At 35.1% G+C, this 21612-nt stretch overlaps 1 protein-coding gene across 2 annotated transcripts in view; it reads left to right on the plus strand.

The window, feature by feature from the left end:
• The window catches only part of smad10a (SMAD family member 10a), a 65216-nt gene that overhangs the window by 25003 nt on the left and 18601 nt on the right, over nt 1-21612 (plus strand). For both annotated transcript variants that reach the window (XM_056479261.1, XM_056479259.1), the window contains exons 3-10: nt 1377-1551; nt 1702-1725; nt 4338-4556; nt 8280-8486; nt 9820-9915; nt 10018-10071; nt 12989-13172; nt 18814-18982. In XM_056479261.1, coding sequence (XP_056335236.1) covers nt 1377-1551; nt 1702-1725; nt 4338-4556; nt 8280-8486; nt 9820-9915; nt 10018-10071; nt 12989-13172; nt 18814-18982 — 1128 coding nt within the window. The remainder of the gene's footprint in view (nt 1-1376; nt 1552-1701; nt 1726-4337; nt 4557-8279; nt 8487-9819; nt 9916-10017; nt 10072-12988; nt 13173-18813; nt 18983-21612) is intronic.

Genomic DNA, 21612 nt, shown 5'->3' on the forward strand with positions numbered 1-21612 from the left:
TTTTAAAGTAAACCATGTTTGTAATAAAGACAGTAAAATCGATATGTAATTCTTAACTGCTGTAATCAGTAATGGTGTCAGTAAATGCTAATATGTGTGTGTACTGCAAATGGCATTTGTGTGGGACTCATCATTTCAGAAAGGCTTGAATAAACTCCACCACAAATACATCAGTTAGTACACAAGTACATAAACTTACTTGGTATTTTTGACTAGTGACCTTATTTTAGCTTCATCCATGTTTATCTGATCTAATACATGATGAGAAGTTGACATGCATGTGGGAACAGTGGGTGGGGAGAAGCAGCTCATTTTTATTTAAAGACACAGGCCACAAAAACAACTACAATGTATTCAGACATTAAAACGGGCATATTCTGGAGTCTATAATATAATATCTGATGGGTATTTTGAGCTGAAACTTTACAGACACGTTCTGGTGACACCAAAAACTTATCTTACATCTTGTAAAAGGGGTCAAATAGGTGCTCTTTAGAGTTCTCTTGGCAAGTAACTGAAATCAAGTTGAGGTTACTCAAACTGAAGAAAAAGAAAGTAAATCCAAATAGAAATGCTTAAAAAGCAAGAACATAATTAAAAAACAAAAGCACAGAAAGTTACTAGAACCTGTACTGAAAATTAAAATGACAACAGAAAACATAAAAATAAAGCATATATTATATTAGTATATAAATAATGCTTAGACACTGCTCTGATTGTGGAATTTAGTAATGGATAATAATGTAAGCTAGTTTTTAGGGCATTTGTTTCAGTTATTGAGAAATACAAAAACTGTTTCATTTAAACCAAACCAAATCAAATTTTAGCCAATAAATTGGATTAAATTGAATTTCCAGTCATTTATAAAAATAACTGGAGTTAATTGTTTGTTTAGAAAAGAATGAAGTTAATCTTTATTTCTTGATTGCTTTTACAATGTAGATTGTGTCAAAGCAGCCTAACATAGATGTTCTAGTAAAGTGAATTAGTGGCAGTTCACAGAGTTTTCAGAGTTGAAGTTCTGTTTAGTTTATTTCAGTGTGGTTTAATTTTCACTGCTGAAAGTCCAAACACTGAAGAACAAATCCATCGATGCGCTAAATGCTTTATCCAACAATAAATCTTTATTAATGATTTTGTATTTATTTTTGAAACATTTGAACATAAATGAAATCTTGTTTTAATGCCACATTTTAATTATGAGACCTTCATCAGGCATAATTTATGGGATTTTAGGAAACTGAGTTGTCATTTTTACATTTAGAAATGGACTTATGACTGATTGACAGGATTTTTTTTTTGCATTATTTATCATATCACATTATGTTGTACTCCTCGTTAACTTCTTTTTCCTTGTCATTTTTGTCTTTCTGTAGGTTGCGGGTCGTAAAGGTTTTCCTCATGTAATCTACGCACGTTTGTGGCGCTGGCCTGACCTTCACAAGAATGAGCTGAAGCATGTGAAATTCTGCCAGTATGCATTTGACCTCAAATACGATAATGTCTGTGTCAACCCTTACCATTATGAGAGAGTGGTGTCACCAGGCATCGGTGAGTCTGCTGCTCTTTTATTCATCACCCTGAAGACCACACGCTTCTATATCTTACAGTGTCTCACAATTTCAAAAAACAGTGCATGGAAAACTTGCTTGTTCAGTTGATTAAGTTTTGCTTTTTTGCTTCTTTTCCTCTCAACTTAAGTTGGTCTCAGTCTTCAAAACACGGGTAAGTTTTCACATATTTATTCATTTTTCATATCTATCTATCTATCTATCTATCTATCTATCTATCTATCTATCTATCTATCTATCTATCTATCTATCTATCTATCTATCTATCTATCTATCTATCTATCTATCTATCTATCTATATTTGTTTGTTTTTGAAACATGATCCTTGCACAGAACTCATTCTATGATAATATTTATTTCTTGATAATCAAGTTATGCGAGTACACAACATTTGGATCTAAATTAAAGCATATATTAAATTCATGAATTCTAAATTAAAAGTGTATTCTTAAATGTGTATATATGAGCAAAATCACGAGTAGCAGTGTGATATGGCTGTATATCAGCACTGGTGGGAGGGGTGCATTGGCTCGAGGCCGCAGGCTGAGTGCCTTAGTGCCCCCCCAACAGTGACGAAATACAGCCACATCGCACTGCGACTCGTGTGATATTGCGTTTATATGACAGTTTGACGACATAATCGTGTATATAATAAAGAAAATCAAACACAGAGAGTTTCAAAAATCCTTTTGTACAAGAAACTACTTTCTTCTGCTATTCCTTCACATCTGCAACTGATGTCAGAACAGCATAAACCATTGCTACTTCACTATAACATGACTTTAGAGCTAGTATTTGACTGCTTTTCCAGTGTAATGTCTAAACTGATGACAAAACAAGTGATTTTTGCACACATTTTGAGATTATAAGGCTGAACGGCATGAAATGCCATCAATCTACAGATATTTCCTAGTATTTCTTTGTTGCAATTGGGGTTTCACAATAATTAACCGTGAAAAAAGCCAGAGCCAAGCAAACACTACCGTATTCTGTGGTATAAATACAGCACTACAAAAGGAGAGATCGACTCAGAATGTCACTTACTTGATTTGTAATGATTTGTTCAGCTGTAGTTTGAAACTTGCGCTAAGAAAATGCTGTTTTTCTCCGCTGGGCACTTGTTATGCAGTCTCTGTCACCATCTTGTGGCAGAACGTCAACCGTCACTTTCTTTGGTCTGCTCAGACAGGCTGATGCCAGCCGATGCACTGAATCGAATGCTTCGAAATTATAAATATTTAAAATGGGCACTATCCTTATAAATAAACTACATAGTTGCAATCTAAACAACTACATTCACTTAAAAGTACATAATGTTGTCCAACAGCAGTAATATTTGTCAAACTGTAGAGTGTCCTCTGCTTGTTTCTGTATGTGGGCGGAGTAATAGACAAGGGTAAAGAGTGAGAGGATGTAGGATTGCTGTTATTTGCGGAATATTGCACTGCTATCAGCCAATCAGATTTAAGAACCAGACAGAACTGCTGTATAATTATATATATTTATTTAAGAGTTTTATTAATGAACAGAGTCAGAAAAAGTTAGAAATATCAGCAATACATTTTTTTTAGCAGAGTTTGCTTAAGCTGGTAACCAAGGGAACATTTCCATATTTTTATTTTGTTCTATATTTTGACGTTTGTTTTCTAATATTTAGCTATTTTATTTTAGCTTAATTTCAATTTCAATATTTCATTTTAAATATAGTCATAGAGGTTTGTTTTATTTTGTGCTTTTGTCGTGTTTATTTAGATTTTTAATTTTGAGTGTTGGTAGTTTTTATCTTTTGGTAAAGTTTCTTATTCATTTTAATATTTCTATTTAGCTGTATGTTTTCTCTATATCAATGTTCGCACATTCGCTTAAATCTCTGTATTTAAAATAGCTAAGGCAACATTTCTATGTTTTGTTAAAATTATTCTTTTTTAAAAAGTGTAGACACCTTTTTTTTTTTTTTTTTTTTTGAACTTTATTTTTATACATTAAAACATTTTACAGAACAGAACACTCAGTGACAGCAGCGATTATTTAAAAAAAAAAAAAAAAACATACAATATTTTCAGTTTCAGAGGAGCTAGAAATACTATGTCCTATTCAGATACAACGTAACAGGTGCCCATCTTTGTTTAAAAATATCCAGTTTTAGTTGAAGTTGAGCAGTCATATACTCCATTCTATATATACATTCAAGTTTTTCTATCCACTGTACTATTGTTGGAGGGTGTGGCTTCATCCAATTTATTGTTATGGTCTTTCTTGCACTTAGTAAAAGTATATGTAGTATATATCTCTGGTTTTTATTATATATATCCTGGGGTATCCCTTCAAGCAAGAAAAACAGGGGAGTAAAAGGTAGATCTACCTGCATAATTTTCATTATCTCAATCTTTACCCCTTGCCAAAATGCAAGTATCTTCGGACATTCCCAAAATATATGTGCGTGATTACCCACATTTCCGCAACCCCTCCAGCATTCCTCTGACTGTGGACGGTTAGTATATTTGGAGACCATCAATGGTGTTCTAAAAAACCTAATTTTTGTTTTCCAGTCAAACTCTTTCCAGTTATGGCTGTTGATCCCCTTATGAGCTTCTGAACATATGTTTTCCCAAATATCATCCTCAATTTTTTTCATTAAGTTCAGTGTTGACACCTTTCATTAAACATTTTATAAATGTATTTTTTATAGCTAAATATCATATATGCAATTCATGATTTAATTTATTACTGTTTTACAAACACACATGTCCTCTGGCTGGTGTCTAGGTCCCACAGGCAGACTGATAAAGGAAGAGTACAGCCACGACTGCATTCAGATGGATGTTCCCCCAGGCCTGCCTCCCCAGCAGGACCACCAGGGGGCGATGAAGCTCCCTCCTCCGGACCACTATGGCCAGCCGCTGCCTCCCCTACAGCTGCCTTCAGAAGGCCCCCGTGCACCACCACCAGTCACCCTCTACTCCAACATGCCCCTCTCACCCACCGGTAAGAGAAAAGACACTGAGAGTTGTGTACTTGCTATCATACGCTGCATCACCTGTTCACTCATTCACTAATCACTATATAGTAGGGTAGGAACGCTTCACACAAATTGTCAGTTCTGTTTTATCATAGTACTGTGGTTATGGTTGATTTGGTTTACATTGTAAAAAAATCCACTATTGTAACACTTACAATTACACGCACACTGTACTATTTAGAAATACCAGACATCAGCATTAAATGCACTTTTATAATCTACCATTTACAGTATGTAAAAAAAAACGTTATTCTCAAGGCCATCTTCTAATTTCAGCTAGAGTTTTATTTTTTTTTGGTCTTTTGTTGTTGATTAATGGTAATGACAACAGTGCATTACTTCTTCCTCGAATGTCTACTTTCACTTTAGACTTAGCTGACTGTTAGATAGGGGTATTCTGACTTTAAGCTACATGCATTTCATATTGCTTACATGTTGCAGTGCAAGAACATGTTGAATTAAAAAAGCATTTGTGAGCTGAGAGAGAAATGATGTGCACGAGTATTGAGTTTCTGCTGCATCTTGCACTGCTATATAAACTGATATAACCTAAAGCATGCTAGTTTGCAGCATTAGCTGTAAAAGAGATGCTGTAAACTCTGGAGAAACGAACAAAGTTAAACCGTGATGGAACAGAAAAGACAATAGTAACAAACCATCAAACTGCTTAAAGCGGCTGGAATGCACCTTCACTGAGTAAGGGCTGGAGGTGAGGATAAAAATCTATACTTTGGGATCACATATTCCTGTCAGATACCAAAACACTTGCTTCCCCATCAAATAATTAGAAAAAAGTGAACCGAACCATGACAAGAGAATTGAATGGGGTTTTTTTTCCATGAACCTTCCCCTCCCCACTAAATAGTGCACATCTGTTAAGTGAACTTCATTAGAACAAAGGGAAATAACATGTGCAAATTCAGAGAGTGTTTGTTGTTGACAGTGTCATCATGAACATTACACCAACCAATCAATGCAATATTTACTTGTTTAATTTTTATGAATTGAACATCAGCGTTCATTTGTCTTATTTATTGTATTTTTTGATAACAAAGAGTACAAAAACACCTGCTTGGCATGCTTGTAGTTTAAATTTTAATTACATTTGAAAATAAAAACATATTTTTGGTCATAAAATATGTAAATTTAACCCCTGATTAATAAAGGGACTAAGCCGAAAAGAAAATGAATGAATGAATGAATGATATGTAAATTTAACATAGTATATGAGTACAATGAAATGTTGATTAATCAAAATAATATAAGAATTAGCTACCAAAATGCAGTTTAATTCATTGAGTGATCATGTGGATTGTAAATCCTTAAAACTTATTAAATGAAGTATTCATTAATTTTGGTCATACATATGCACAAGAGTAAGACATCATTCAAAACTTGTAAAGGATTTGTTTGCATTTGTATAGACACGCACACACGCACACACGCACACACACACACACACACACAGACAGACACACACACAACCTACAAAAACGAAACTGACTCTGTAAACACTAAAATCATTTCAATTTAAAGTAGTTTTGTTGATTAATGGTTCATGCTCGGTTAACAAGTGCCGCTAGTCTTTCAGAAAAAATTAATTTGAAAGAACATCCTTAATTTTACCATTGCTGGCAGCTAGCTCTCTGCAACTCTCACATGGTCGCCGACTGAAGCTAGGCCCGGCTGCGCCTGGTCAGTATCTGGATGGGAGACCACATGGGAAAGCTAGGTTGCTGTCGGAAGTGGTGTTAGTGAGGCCAAAAGGGGGCGCTCAACCTGCGGACTGTATCTGTCCTAATGCCCCAGTATAGTGAAGGGGACTCTATACTGCTCAGTGTGCACCGTCTTTTGGATAAGACGTTAAACTGAGGTGCTGATTTTCTGTGGATGACAAAAATCTCAGGATGTCCTTCAAAAAAAGAGTAGGGGTTTTATCACTCTTTCTCCTCTACACCAATCAGCTGGTGTGTGGTGTGCTGCCATCGCGTCATCGAGGTAAATGCTGCACACTGATGGTGGATGAAGAGATTCCTATTGTGTAAAGTGCCCTGAGTGTCTAGAAAAAACGCTATATAAATGGAAGGAATTATAACATTTTATTTACATAAATAAACTGGCACCTGTGGTTGCCAGAATTTCACCATTCAAAAATATGGTAGAGGCATTTCTTAATTTACAGTAAAATACTGTATTTCATTCATTTAAACAATGTTAGTACCCTAATGTTTTGAAGTATATTAACATCTACTTTGTACCTTTTGTGATATACACAAAACGTCACCAGAAGCAGGTGTTGATGTGATCGTCACATGATGAGCCAATTAACTAGTTAAAAAAAAAAATAAAAAAATCACAGCAATGTCAGCAAAACATAACAATAGAAGTGTCATGCAGGGAATTCTGGGAAACTCAATTTACAGTTATTCACCGTATATTGTATGGAAACTTAGGGCTCTATTTTGACGATCCATGTGCAAAGTACAAAGCGCAGGGCGCAAAAGCAATTAGGGCGTGTCGGAATCCACTTTTGCTATTTTAAGGACGGAAAAATCCGCTTTGCGCCGTGGCGCATGGTCTAAAAGGGTTGAGCTTATTTTCTTAATAAGTTATAGGTGTGTTTTGAGAATAAACCAATCAGAGTCTCATCTCCCATTCCCTTTAAGAGTCCATTGTGAAACCTTGTACGCACAGACATCAATTAGCCTATAAATAATTAATTTCGTTTGTTAAGCGCAAATATTTGTTTCAAAACTATTTCTAAATTCAGTTCTAATTTTCAGCAAACGAATAAATGAACAATAATAACGAAATGTGGTCAAACAACACTTATTTCCAAATACACATGCTATGCCCCATATGGTCTAAAACCTGACAGGTGGGCAATTCTAAGCTTGTTTTTAATAAAACAAATATAACTATGCATATAATAAATAATACTGCTAATAACAATATCATTATACAAAAGCAAATTGTTATGAATGAATTGAAAAAGCCCCCCGAGATGAAGAAGGCATGAAAGTTTGGTTTTTATATTTATATAGGCTAGAAAATAATATGTTTTGTAATATTTTAATCCTTTATATTTATATCCTATAGGCTATATATCCTTATTATATAATCTAATATTTTAATTATTTTTCATTTGTAAAGATATTTACGTATTGCTGTACACCCTGTCTGTATTAAGCAATGTGTAAGCGAGGTGCACAACTAACGCACTCTGCGCTGGACAATAGACCAGCTTTGATCTGATCTATTTAAACCTTCTATTTAAGCTCCTCAAAATAGCAACGTGCCAGAAATGCACCTTAATACGCCTCCTTTTTTAGACCAGAACGCCTATGGGCGCACATATAAGCGCAAATGCATTTGCTATTTAAACAGCGTGGCGCAAAACGTCAAAACGACTCTTGCTGCAAAGTTAAAACTAGCAAACAACTATTGCGCCGGGTGTATGATAGGGCCCTTACTTTTAGCCAGGTAACAAAACAAGTTTTTTGATTTTCTCTTTAACATTTTACTGTTTGATACTGATTTAAAATCATGGTCCTGTTTTAGTGTAGTGAACGATTGTAGGTCATATAGTAGTTCACTCGGCTCTATAAAATGTTTTAAGTGCACTATACAGTGTATAGTTTATAGGTTTTGAAGACTGCAAGTGTCTCATAAACCCTCTTGTCTTTCAGCTTCAGGCTCTATGATGCCGATGCAGGGAGGTCATGGTGAAGGCTTACTACAGATAGCGTCTCCTCAGGGTCAAGTCATGACCCCTACCCCTCCCCCCTCAACCCCAACACATGGACCCCCACAGACCCCTGTCCCGCCACAACCTCCACCCAACCAGAATGGCTACAACAGCTCCAAACACTCCCAGACGCAAGGCTCCTTTCACAGTCAGTATTACACAGAGAACAAAGCAACAACAACACTAATTATTTTAGCCTGTCATAATGCTGATTTTGTTTATTTTTAATATGTATACTATTATTAGTATTTTATTAAGTTTAGTACTTCAATTTATTTCATTTGATGTGTTTTTGGAATGTTAAATAAATGTTACATCTCAGTAGAAGGTTTTTATATTTTCATTGTTTGAATTTTGGATATTTTTTATGTAGCTTTGTGCTTTTGTTTTGTCTTATTTAGCTTTATATTGACCTTTTTCTCTTTAGCTTGAATGTTTTTGTTTTGGTTGTGTTTAGTTTAGTACTTAAACTTTAGTTGACAAGGCAACACATCAAATTTTTCCACCTACCATTTTAAACTTGATTTATTTGAGCTTTTTTACAGTTCTTTGGTTTATTTTGTTTGTTTTTAGCTCATATAATTTTGGATATTTTAAAAACCTTTTATTTTTGTTCAATTTAAATTTTAGTTAAGTTTTACTGGTTGTGTTTTGGGCGACGCAGTAGGTAGTGCTGTCGCCTAACAGCAAGAAGGTCGCTGGTTCGAGCCTCGGCTGTGTCAGTTGGCATTTCTGTGTGGAGTTTGCATGTTCTCCCTGCGTTCGCTTTGGTTTTCTCCGGGTGCTCCGGTTTCCCCCACAGTCCAAAGACATGCGGTATAGGTGAATTGGGTAGGCTAAATTGTCCGTAGTGTACGAGTGCGAGTGAGTGTCTATGGATGTTTCCCAGAGATGGGTTGTGGCTGGAAGGGCATCTGCTGCGTAAAACATGTGCTGGATAAGTTGGCGGATCATTCCGCTGTGGCGACACCGGATTAATAAAGGGACTAAGCCGAAAAGAAAATGAATGAATGGTTGTGTTTTGTTCTTTTGTCTTTTATTCATTGTTTATTTATATTTAGCTTTAATTAGTTATTTTCTTCAGTTTAAATAAATTAAGTTCTTCACTTTAAGCTTATTTAAACTAGTTTGATATTTCTATTTGTTTTATTCATACTATAGATTTTATTTAAATGTGGTTTTTATCTTTTTAATTACTTATGTTTTATATTTTTGCCAGTTCTAGATAGCAATAAAAACTGGTTTCTATTTTTGTGACACCACTAACTAAAATCTAATTGGTGTATATTTAACATCAAATATGCTTCATCTGGCTGTGATTTTGGCTTGCTCTACAGTATTTTCTCTATCAGTATAGATAAAGATAAAATACTTGTCTCTGGAAGCTTGTCGTGTCACGCCTGTTAGGTGTTATGATCTCATAACAAAAGCCTCTTCACTGTTTTATATGCTAAATATTTCCAATCTCTAAATCGCTGCAGCAACCTGGACAGGCAGCAGCACAGCCTCCTACACTCCTGTAGGACCCCAGCAAAATGGACGTGGCCACCAACCTCCTCTCCACCACCCGCACTTCTGTAAGTTCATGGAAAACCTTACTCCTATCATTTAACTTTAAATGTGCGTGTATGTGAATAAAATTAACTGATCGAATCTGTTATTATTTCTCTCTTTCTCAGGGTCTCAACATCACAGTTCAGCATCTTTCCCCCCTCCAGTCTCCAATCATCCAGGTTAATACTTATTATAAAATCCTCTTATTATAAACATGCACTACCATTTAAACTTTTGGGATAGGGGTAGTCGACATGACAAAAAAACTCAAATCATATCTCATATCCAGATAGCAGTATATATCACGATATTGCACCATTTCTGTAAATTCACACTTGAAATGAACTTTGGACCTTTTATCTGCTCATTGTAATTGGGATAATGAGGGAATAACACACACCTGGCCATGGAACAGCTGAGAAGCCAATTGTCCAATTGACCCTTCGCTAAGCCACATCCAAAAACCACCACACACCAATCATGGCTTAGCTACTGTAGCTACGCGCAGGAGGTCAGTCAAGCATCGAGCGAGGGAAACAAGCCAAAGTGTTGTCCATATGGATTGTGCAAATCCGATACCTGGTATCCTAAAAGTTTGAACGGGTTGATGAAATGTTTTTCTCTTTTCAAAGCCTAAAACCCAAGGGGAGAAATGCCAGCGTGGGTCAAGCTCTGTGAGGGGTGCTAAAAGAGTGGGATTAAGTTGGTTTTGTTTTCGATATTCCTGACACATTCAGTGATAGACGGCAATAACTTACACACCTCTTACCCTAAAAACATCTAAACTGTGCATCTTACAAAAATGCAAAGCAGGTTATGTTTCCCAGCTGTCTTTTTCTTTTTTTTCTGTATTATGAGCACTGCTCGGTTTAAGCCCTCTCAATAGTAGTAATACCAATAGCAGTCATATTTCCATCTGTTTCAAGCTACGAATATTTGAAATTACATTTCAACAGAACAAAACCGAGATGTGATCACAAACTGAGCACTTTCGATCAATATACTTCACCCGCAGCTGTTTTTCAGTCAATTTTACCCCCATGCCAATGTCAGAGCTACAATTCACTGATGTTTTAGTCTGTCTTTTGGAGATTTAGTCATTGGTGACGACATTATAGTGGGTTAGTGTCTGCTTTTATATTGGGTGTTGGATTAATATTTGCTGGTAGAGAAAATCTGTTCACTTCTGCTATAAATACTTTGATTTGCATTTCAATTTATTTATTTTTTCCACTCAACTGCAAATTAGAATTGAAACGGTATAAAAAGCACATAAACATACTGACAGTTATAGGTACTGTACATTGTTATGGGTCAGTGATGCTAATATTCGGCACAAATCCATCAATTTCGCCTTTCTGGCTGCTCTTTCTATGAATGAATTATGTAGAAGCACTGTTCATGCGTGCTTCCTCGTCGGTTAGTAGCTATATTTCATTGCACAACAATTAGTCTATCAGGTTTTTTGGCTAAAATAGAAAAATCACGGTTTAATTTATTGTTATTAGATTATTTGTAAATTTCACCTCTCCTGCTTTGCATGAACTAAGCCATTGAATGGTCAGCGTATGAGGCGGCTAGGCTAACCTAGCTTCAATTTTGATTAAGTTATTTTCTAATCGGTTGGGTATTATGGAGTGAATATACCCATGTAATGCATACTACAGTTCTTTTTTGTCTGGCTTTCTCTGATATCTCACCTGTTCGCCAAAAATGACAATCTATCCCTGGCAATATCTGACACCGGCGCATACATATTGTAATAGATGAGCCAGGCACGAAAGCTTGACAGGCGTAACAACAGTAACTAAGGAGGGCGGGGCTTAGCGAAGAGTCAATTATTTTTGGTCCATAAACAAGTGGGAGGCACGCCTGATTTGGATGTAAAAACACTCAAATTAAAGCAAGCTGACAGTTTGCAGTTAAAGCGCATGTTGTCCGTTTCATTTTAAATCCATTGTGTTGGTGTAAAGAGCCAAAAATGTTAGAATTGTGTCGACATCCCAATATTTATGGACCTGATTTTGTGTGTGTGTGTGTGTGTGTATATATATATATATATATATTTAAAAGTATATATATTTAAAAGTATATACTCAAAACTAACTTAGCTATATACTAAGACATTTATTAATTTATTTATTCAGTTATCAAATTTGCTTACAATTGATGAGGCATTTAGTGATTCAACAAGAAGCAACTGTTACTGCTTAGAGTATTAATTGCTAGAGTTACAAGGGGGGAGTTTTTCTTTTTTTAATTACAGAGAAGTGTGTTTCTACAGGTAGTTTGTTAAGCTCACTCACCCATGTATATAACATAAATGCACAAAGATTTTATTTAAATGTAATTCTTTTTCTTTTAGAGGTATAGATTGACTTTAAGAAAGTGTTTGGTGTTAATTTACAAAACTGGTGCAAGTGTTGATTTAAAGTGTCAACAAAGAAAGCGTTTTTTACAGGTGGTTTGTCAAGCCCACTTACTTGTGTGAGGCACACTTAGAATTGGATATTGTTTGGTGGTTGTCGTGTGGTGTGGTGGGGAGGAGAGAAGAGGGGGTCCTGTTTTTTATTCACAGGAGTTCATGTAATTGCGGAAGGCAATTGCATTCGTTTTTCACTATTTAGAAATTCAGGGCAAATGTTTGATTTATAAATGAAGAAATATTAGATAAATATTAATAAAATATAACAGAAATTACAAAAACTAATGATTGGAGGTACAGCGTACAAATAAAAATTGAATAAAGCATAGAAGACTTTTAACTTCTAGAGTTTATCAAAGCATTTCTTTGCACACACATTTGCTTGAATTTCGCAGGGACTAAAACCTGTTGAGTTCCACTTTCAACCTACAATCTAAAAATGCTGAGTTGTTTCAATGCAAATTTGAGTAAGAAATAGACAAACCCAATCTTTGGGTTAAAAAAATTAATTAGTGGTTGTGTTTGTCTGTATTTTACCCAATTTTGGTAATACCATAAGATAATTCCTAAAATCTAAGCAATCTTAAAAATCCCGATTTTGAATGACAGTTGTCTACATAAACCTCATTTCTGCTATCAGACTGACAGTTGAATATGCATTATGTCCACAGGTCCTGAGTTTTGGTGTTCGATCTCATATTTCGAGATGGACGTGCAGGTGGGGGAGATGTTTAAAGTGCTGTCCAGCTGTCCGGTGGTGACGATTGACGGGTATGTGGACCCCTCAGGAGGTGACCGCTTCTGCCTCGGGCAGCTCAGTAATGTGCACCGCACTGACGCCAGCGAGAGAGCCAGGTATGTGTGCCACAATACCACAGCTCTCAGAACAGCCAGCGCTGCTTATCAGTGTCAACACGTGTCTCAGAGCCGGGTGATATATTGCACATTTGTGATTTATACTGTATTACATTCTTGTAGATTTAAAACCAGCGTTTTATCTGTCGTCTGAATAGTGAGCCGTGAAGCTGATTTGATCACAACTGGAGAGTATGAAAGTGCTAAAAATAGATTTTCAGTGGCATCAAATAAAGATCATTCCTTGGATTATTAGATGCAGAGAGTTGTGAGCTTCTAAAGAATGACATTTTGGATTTTTAAATAAGATTGTACATACAGTCAAAGTCAGAATTATTAAACCCCCTTTGAATTTTTTTTTCTTTTTTTAAATATTTCCCAAATGATGTTTAACAGAGCAAGGAAATTTTCACAGTATGTCTGATAATATTTTTTCTTCTGGAGAAAGTCTTATTTGTTTTATTTTGGCTAGAATCAAAGCATGTTTTAAAAACATTTTAAGGACAAAATTATTAGCCCCTATACGCTATTTTTTTTTTTTTCGAACAAACCATCGTTATACAAAAACTTGCCTAATTACCCTAACCTACCTAGTTAACCTAATTAACCTAATTAAGCCTTTAAATGTCACTTTACGCTGTATAGAAGTGTCTTGAAAAATATCTAGTCAAATATTATTTACTGTCATTCATTCAATTTTCGGCTTACTCCCTTTATTAATCTGGGGTCGCCACAGCAGAATGAACCGCCAACTTATCCAGCACATGTTTTATGCAGCGGATGCCCTTCCAGCTGCAATCCATCACTGGGAAACACCCATACACTCTCATTCACACACATACACTATGGACAATTTTAGCTTACCCAATTCACCTGTACCGCATGTCTTTGGACTTGTGGAGGAAACCGGAGCACCCGGAAGAAACCCACGTGAACATAGGGAGATCATGCAAACTCCACACAGAAATGCCAACTGACCCAGCCAAGGCTCGAACCAGCGACCTTCATGCTGTGAGGTGACAGCACTACCTACTGCGCCACCACGTCACCCTTACTGTCATCATGGCAAAGATCAAATAAATCAGCGATGAGAAATTAGTTTTTAAAACTATTATATTTAGAAATGTGTTGAAAAAATCTTTTCTTTAAACAGAAATTGGGGTAAAAAATAAACATGGGGGCATACATTTCCATGTTCATTTACAAATGTATGATACACAGAGCATTTTACATTGTATATACAAAACAATTAAACACAAGAATCCAAAAAGTGTAGGAAAAAATAAATAAATAAGCAGGGTGACCGCAGAGTTTTAAAAAGTCCTAAATTTCAAAAAACAAAAACATTGTCTTGTAGGTCTTTAAATAATTTTAAACAGGTTGTAATTTTCCTTTGTTTATACCTTCCCAGTACTGGGTTGAGGTTGGAAGGGCATCCGCAGCGTAAAACATATGCTGGAATAGTTGGCCTTCATTCCGTTGTGGCAACCTCTGATAAATCAGTGACTAAGCTAAAGGAAAATGAATGAATCAATGTGAAGCTACCCAATCGAACCAACACGCATCCTATAATCAGCAATACATAAATAAAAATTTTAGCCAAATTATATTCATAACTAATATTATAACAATCTATTGTGCATACATTTAGTTTTTAAAGAGCTTTTGTATACAGCTAGGGTCTGCTTGTTTTGATAGATTGTTTAAATATATATAAAAAAATATAAATGTTTGAAATAACTAATTAGAATTAGTTTTTTTTAATGGGGCAAGTACATGTTTTTTTCTGCTTGGCCATTAAAAAGAATCCTTAGCGTTTAGTCCTGTACAAGTCTACATTTTCATTCTTCGTGGTCCTAAAAAGGTCTTTAAGTCTTAAATTTGATTTGATGAAACCTGCAGAAACCCTGATAAGTAAATGACATTAAGGACTCAAAGAAGTTAAGGGAATATGGTGTTATATTACTGAAATAATAAAATAACAAAATAACTTCTGTATGCAGTCAAAGTAGAATCTGAAATAAGTGTATATAGTCAATTTTTTTTTTAAGCATCACATTTTATTCACTTTTTAAAAAATTATATACATGTCAAAACTGGGTACAATTATTCATTCATTCATTTTCCTTCGGTTTAGTCCCTTTATTCATCAGGGGTCGCCACAGTGGAATGAACCACCAACTTATCCAGCATATGTTTTACACAGCAGATGCTCTTCCAGCTGCAAACCAGTAAAGGGAAACACCAATACACACTCATTCACACACATACACTACAGCCAATGTCACTTCATTTTTTTTGGCTTAGACCCTTTATTAGTTGCCACAGCGGAATGAACCGCCAATTCATCCAGCTTATGTTTCACACATACACTACGGGCAATTTAGCTTACCCAATTGACCTATACCACATGTCTTTGGACTTGTGGAAGAAACCGGAGCACCAGGAGGAAACCCACGCAAATGCCAACTGACCCAGCCAGGGTTCGAACCAGCAACCTTCTTGCTGTGAGGCGATTGTGCTATCCACTGTGCTGCCTATGGCCAATTTAGTTTATTCAATTCACCTATACTCCATGTCTTTTGTCTGTGGGGGAAACCGGAGCATCCGTAGGAAACCCACACCAACATGGGGAGACTCCAAACAGAAATGCCAACTGACCGAGCCGGGACTCGAACCAGCGACCTATTTGCTGTATGACGACAGTGCTAACCACTGGCCTACCGTGCCACCCTGGGTACAATTACTAAAACTTAATTAAAAAATAATAATTTAAAGTTAAGTATTAACGTTAAGTACTAAATAAAACATACAAAAAGCTAGGAAGTGATTACAGAAATGTAGCTTAAGAAATTGCAAGAGGAAGCATGTAATTTATTTATTTATTTATTTCAAAATAAATCACAATATGGACCATAATCAGAAGCTTTTAAATAAATGTCTTAAATTATCTCTTAATCAGAAAATATGTATGTAAACATATTTGACAACAATAGGCTTAAAAACTGCCATAAATATTGTCACAATGTCACAGTGTTTAATATCGTACAAACTGTCCAGACCTCATGGCTACAGTACATGTGTGCGAGTCTGTTTGTGTGTAGATGAATTTCACAGGTTTTATGTTTGCCTTAACACACGTTGCAGAAACAGCTTACTGTGCCAGAATGACACTTGATGGTGTGCTAGGATAACAACCGTAAAATAACAACCTGATGAAATGGAACGCAAGCATTTCAACATTAGCACATCTGGCCTTGGTTATGACATTGTCACATCTATTTGTGTTACGAAACTTTATTATATGGATTTAAAAATACTAACATTGATTTTGAATGTTGTGCAGTATTATTATAATTTAATATACACTTATTGGCCACTTTATTAGGCACACCTGTCCAACTGCTCGTTAACGCAAATGTCTAATCAGCCAATCACAAGGCAGCAACTCAATGCATTTAGGCATGTAGACATGGTCAAGACGATCTGCAGAGGTTCAAACCGAGCATCAGAATGGGGAAGAAAGGTGATTTAAGTGACTTTGAATGTGGCATGGTTGTTGGTGTCAGACGGGCTGGTCTGAATATTTCAGAAACTGCTGATCTACTGAAATTTTCATGCACAACCATCTCTAGGGTTTACAGAGAATGGTCTGAAAAAAAGAAAATATCTAGTGAGTGGCAGTTCTGTGGGCACAAATGCCTCGTTGATGCCAGAGGTCAGTGGGGAATGGCCAGACTGGTTCGAGCTGATAGAAAGGCAACAGTAACTCAAATAACCACTCGTTACAACCAAGGTATGCAGAAGAGCAGCTCTAAATGCACAACTCATTGAACCTAGAGGCGTTTGGATTGAACCTTGAGGCATTAAGCCTACAGCAGCAGAAGACCACAACGGGTGCCACTCCTGTCAGCTAAGAAATGAAACTGAGGCTACAGTTCACACAGGCTCACTAAAATCGGACAATTGAAGATTGGAAAAACATAGCCTGATCTGATGAGTCTCAATTTCTGCTGCAGCATTCGATTGGTAGGGTCAGAATTTGCCGTCAACAACCTGAACAACATGGATCCACCCTAACTTGTATCAACAGTTCAGGCGGTCGGTGACAGTGTAATAGTGTGGGGGATTTCTTGGCACACTTTGGGCCCATTAGTACTAATTGAGCATTGTGTCAACGCCACAGCCTACCTGAGTATCGTTTCTGATGACTACTTCCAGCAGGATAACGCGCCATGTCAAAAAGCGTAAATCATCTCAGACTGGTTTCTTGAACATGACACTGAGTTCACTCAAAAGGCCTCCACAGTCACCAGATCTCAATCCAATAGAGCACCTTTGGGATGTGGTGGAAAGGGAGATTCGCATCATGCATGTGCAGCCGACAAATCTGCAGCAACTGTGTTGCTATCATGTCAATATGGACCAAAATCCCTGAGGAAGATTTCCAGTGCCTTGTTAAATCTATGCCACGAAGGATTAAGGCAGTTCTAAAGGCAAAAGGGGGTCCAAACTGGTACTAGTAAGTTGTACCTAATAAAGTGGCCAGTGAGTGTATGTTTAATTATTGAATGCAGTTAAGACATTTATTTCTTTTTGAAATATTGAATGTAGTTAAAATGTTATGTAATAATAATGAATTCATCAACTTGTCTTGATGTATCAATTTACCTGTCAGTTTGAAAAGTTTTTTTTTGTTAGATTTAACTGTATTTTTACATTTTACTAACAAAAAAATTATAGTTAATGTTTAAAACATGAGTACAATGTAAAAAACGTCAAGATGAGTTCTTTTTAAACACAAAGTATAGTTTTTAAATATAAATCAATCACAAGAAATCTGTTTAAATGTTGTAATCTTTGACATAGTGTTTATTAAACATGTTCACTCAAAAAATGTTTAATTGAAATTAAAGAATAATGAAATTGAAAAAATGAAAACGATAAATGTTGAAAGTTTTATAAAGCACAAAAAAACTATTCTGTTCACCAAGGCTGCATTTATTTGATTAAAACATTCAGTTAAAGCTGTCAAATTGTGCAATATTATTAAAATTTAAAATAACTGTTTACTTACTGAATTTAGTTGCAGATTTTCTTTCAAGAAACATTTATTTATTCATTCATTTTATTTTTCAGCTTAGTCCCTTTATTAATCTGGGGTTGCCACAGCTGAATGAACTGCCAACTTATCCAGCATATGTTTTACACAGCGGATGCCCTTCCAGCTGCAACCTCTCAGTGGGAAATATATATACATACTCATTCACACACACTTACCCAATTCACCTGTACCGCATGTCTTTGGACTTGTGGGGGAAACCTGAGCACCTGGAGGAAACCCACGTAAACATGGGCAGAACATGCAAACTCCACATAGAAATGCCAACTGACCCAGCCAAGGCTCGAACCAGCAACCTTCTACTGCGCCACAGTGAAGCCACATTTATTTATATTATTATTTTCAGTGTTGAAAACTCTTGTGCTGCCTCATAATTTAGTAGAAATTCGATCTTTTGACGTTTTACTAAGTGTATTGTATTATTCAAGGACACGTTCATGTGATCAAAATTGAAAGTAAAGGCATTTATCATGTAAAATAAGCTTGATGATTAGTAGTTGGTTCCTCTCTTGTCTGCAGGTTGCACATAGGTAAAGGCGTGCAGCTGGAGTGTCGTGGTGAGGGTGATGTATGGATGCGCTGTATGAGCGATCATGCCGTCTTTGTGCAGAGTTATTATCTGGACAGAGAAGCAGGCCGAGCACCAGGAGATGCAGTGCACAAAATCTACCCAGGGGCCTACATAAAGGTAAAGGATTCTAGCTGGGTTTTGAACCTGCAATGATTGCAAAATGTCAGAAGTGAAAGACTTAAAGGTCATCATCATCATCATCTTGTTTTAAGCATATTTATGGGTGGAAATAGATACTTGTGCCAGGTAAATAGCTTTGATGGTGGTATAAACCAAATTGTGGGTTTTAAAAAATTAAATGCAGGCTTAAGTAAAATTTTTGCTTTTTTTTTTTTATGTCTATTTTTTATATTAAACAATATAAAATGGAAACACATTTTTGTCAGTTATTAGTATTAATATATTATTAAATATTATATAGCAATATATATTATTAATTTTTTTGGTTTGTACCATGGCTGCACAATATATTGTGCCAGCATCGATATCGCAATGAGTACATCCACAATAGTCACATCGCAAAGATATACAATGTTGAGGAGACTTTGCGGTGTAATTTTTACATTTACATATACAAAACCATAATGCATGCACTGTTATCTGTTAATAACTATTAAAAAGGGGCAAATTAGGAGTTTATTGAACCAAAAGTCAAAATGGTTTGCTAAGAGCAGGAACTGAACCTTAAAATAAAGTGTGGCCAAAAATTCTTTCCAAGTATAACAATGTATATCGCAATGTGTATATGTATATATATATATATATATATATATATATATATATATATATAAACAAAATATTACAATGTCAGATTTTTCCAATATTGAGCAGCCCTAGTTTATACACATTAACACATAACAAACTGTTAACACGTAACATTTTAACAGCATTTTTACAACAAAAATAATTATTCAAAATATGAATAAATAAATCTCTTAAGCAATCATGAACATATTTTCCTTTACAAATTTATGAATTGAGATTTACACAAGTTGCTTATTTCGATTTTGACATGCAGAACTTAGTTTAAATGTTGTTTCATAGCAGAATAAAAGAATCAGCTTATATTAATTTATATATTTTCATTTATAAACTTGTATCAATTCATTTGTGTGGAGAAGTGAGACTTCTCCCCTCTGTCTCTGACGGCTGCACCGGCGCACACACACACACGCACGTACGTACGTACACGCATCAGAATCTTTAATTTGTAACATCCCTGTGAGAGAGAGTGTGACATATTTGGGAATTAAAATAATTAAAGATGATAAAAGTAGATGTATTTCCAATTTTCTTCCAATTATTGAAAAAACATGAAAGGTTGATGAACCATTGGCTACAAAGAGATCTATCAATCAAAGGTAGAGTTCTGCTCACTAATGCAGAAGGTATTTCTAGATTGTCCTATGCTGCCCAATCTATTTCAGTTGATAAACACTCAAACAAATTAATTGGTAGAATGTTGACAAAATTCATTATATTAAAAAATCAGTAATGCTAAATTCATATGACAAAGGCGGTCTAAACTTTATTGATTTTAACTCCCTTAATGGTAACTTTAAAATTAATTGGATAAGACAATTTCTTATAAGTACTTCATCTATCTTGAATATTATCCACCGTTTCATTTTCTCTCATATGGGTGGTTTAGAATTTTTTTAATGTGTAATTATAAAATTGAAAAACTCCCAATCAAACTCAAAATTTCATCAACAAGTACTTACGACATACAGGCTTATTTATAAACACAACTTCTCCCCACATAGTTTTCTTATTTGGAATAATGCCAATATCTTGTATAGAAATAAGTCACTATTCTTTAACAATTGGTTTAACAATGGACTATTATTAGTTAATCAATTATTTGATAATGCTGGAAATTTGTTTACATTCAAAGAATTTAAGGCAAGATACAAAATTCCTGTTACATTACAGGAATTTACAATACCAACGGGGGCAATACCTGCTGGCATACATATGCTGTACAAAAGCAGTGTATGTACATCAGCACTTTCTATTTGTCCTTCTAAACCTGAACAGACCTCAGTCGGTTTTATCTGTTTCAATAATCACAAAATTAGATCTTTAATCTTAACAGAAAATATGTCTATACCATATGTTATTTTTTACTGGAACAATATCTTTAAAAATATAAACTGGACTCAAGCATGGTGATTACCTCAAATTTTTTTTATTACAAATAAGGCTAAAGAAATATCATTTAAAAAACTTCATATGGTTTATCCTACAAAATTATTTCTACAAAAATTTTAAATTGATATTGAGATAATATTTTAAAATCATTTTCCTTATCTTATAAACATGTGATTTTTGGTTATTATGTTAAGGATCGCTCATTAAAAGATGCTAGTTTTATTATAAACTTTTTTATTATTATGTAAATTTCACATACATAAATCCAAGTTTGCCAAAAGTAAATCTCTCTTCGTGGTGCTAGAAAAGGAGATTCAAATGTATATAAAAGGGATTTCCAAGTCTAAAAATAGAAAAGCAATTAAAACTAATAAATAATAAATGCTCCTCCTTTAATATTTTTACACAAAAATGTTTGTATATATGCATTTCCTGTAGTAAAAATGCATTAATAACTCTTGTTAATAACTAAAATTGGAAAATGTGCGTAATATATTTGTATGTAATTTGATAATTATGTACCGGTACCCTCTCCTCTGTTTCTTCTTTAATTTCTTTTTTTCCTCATTTCATTCTTGTTAAAAATTGTAAAG

The sequence above is a fragment of the Danio aesculapii genome, chromosome 19, assembly GCF_903798145.1.
Source record: "Danio aesculapii chromosome 19, fDanAes4.1, whole genome shotgun sequence".
NCBI lineage: Eukaryota > Metazoa > Chordata > Actinopteri > Cypriniformes > Danionidae > Danio > Danio aesculapii.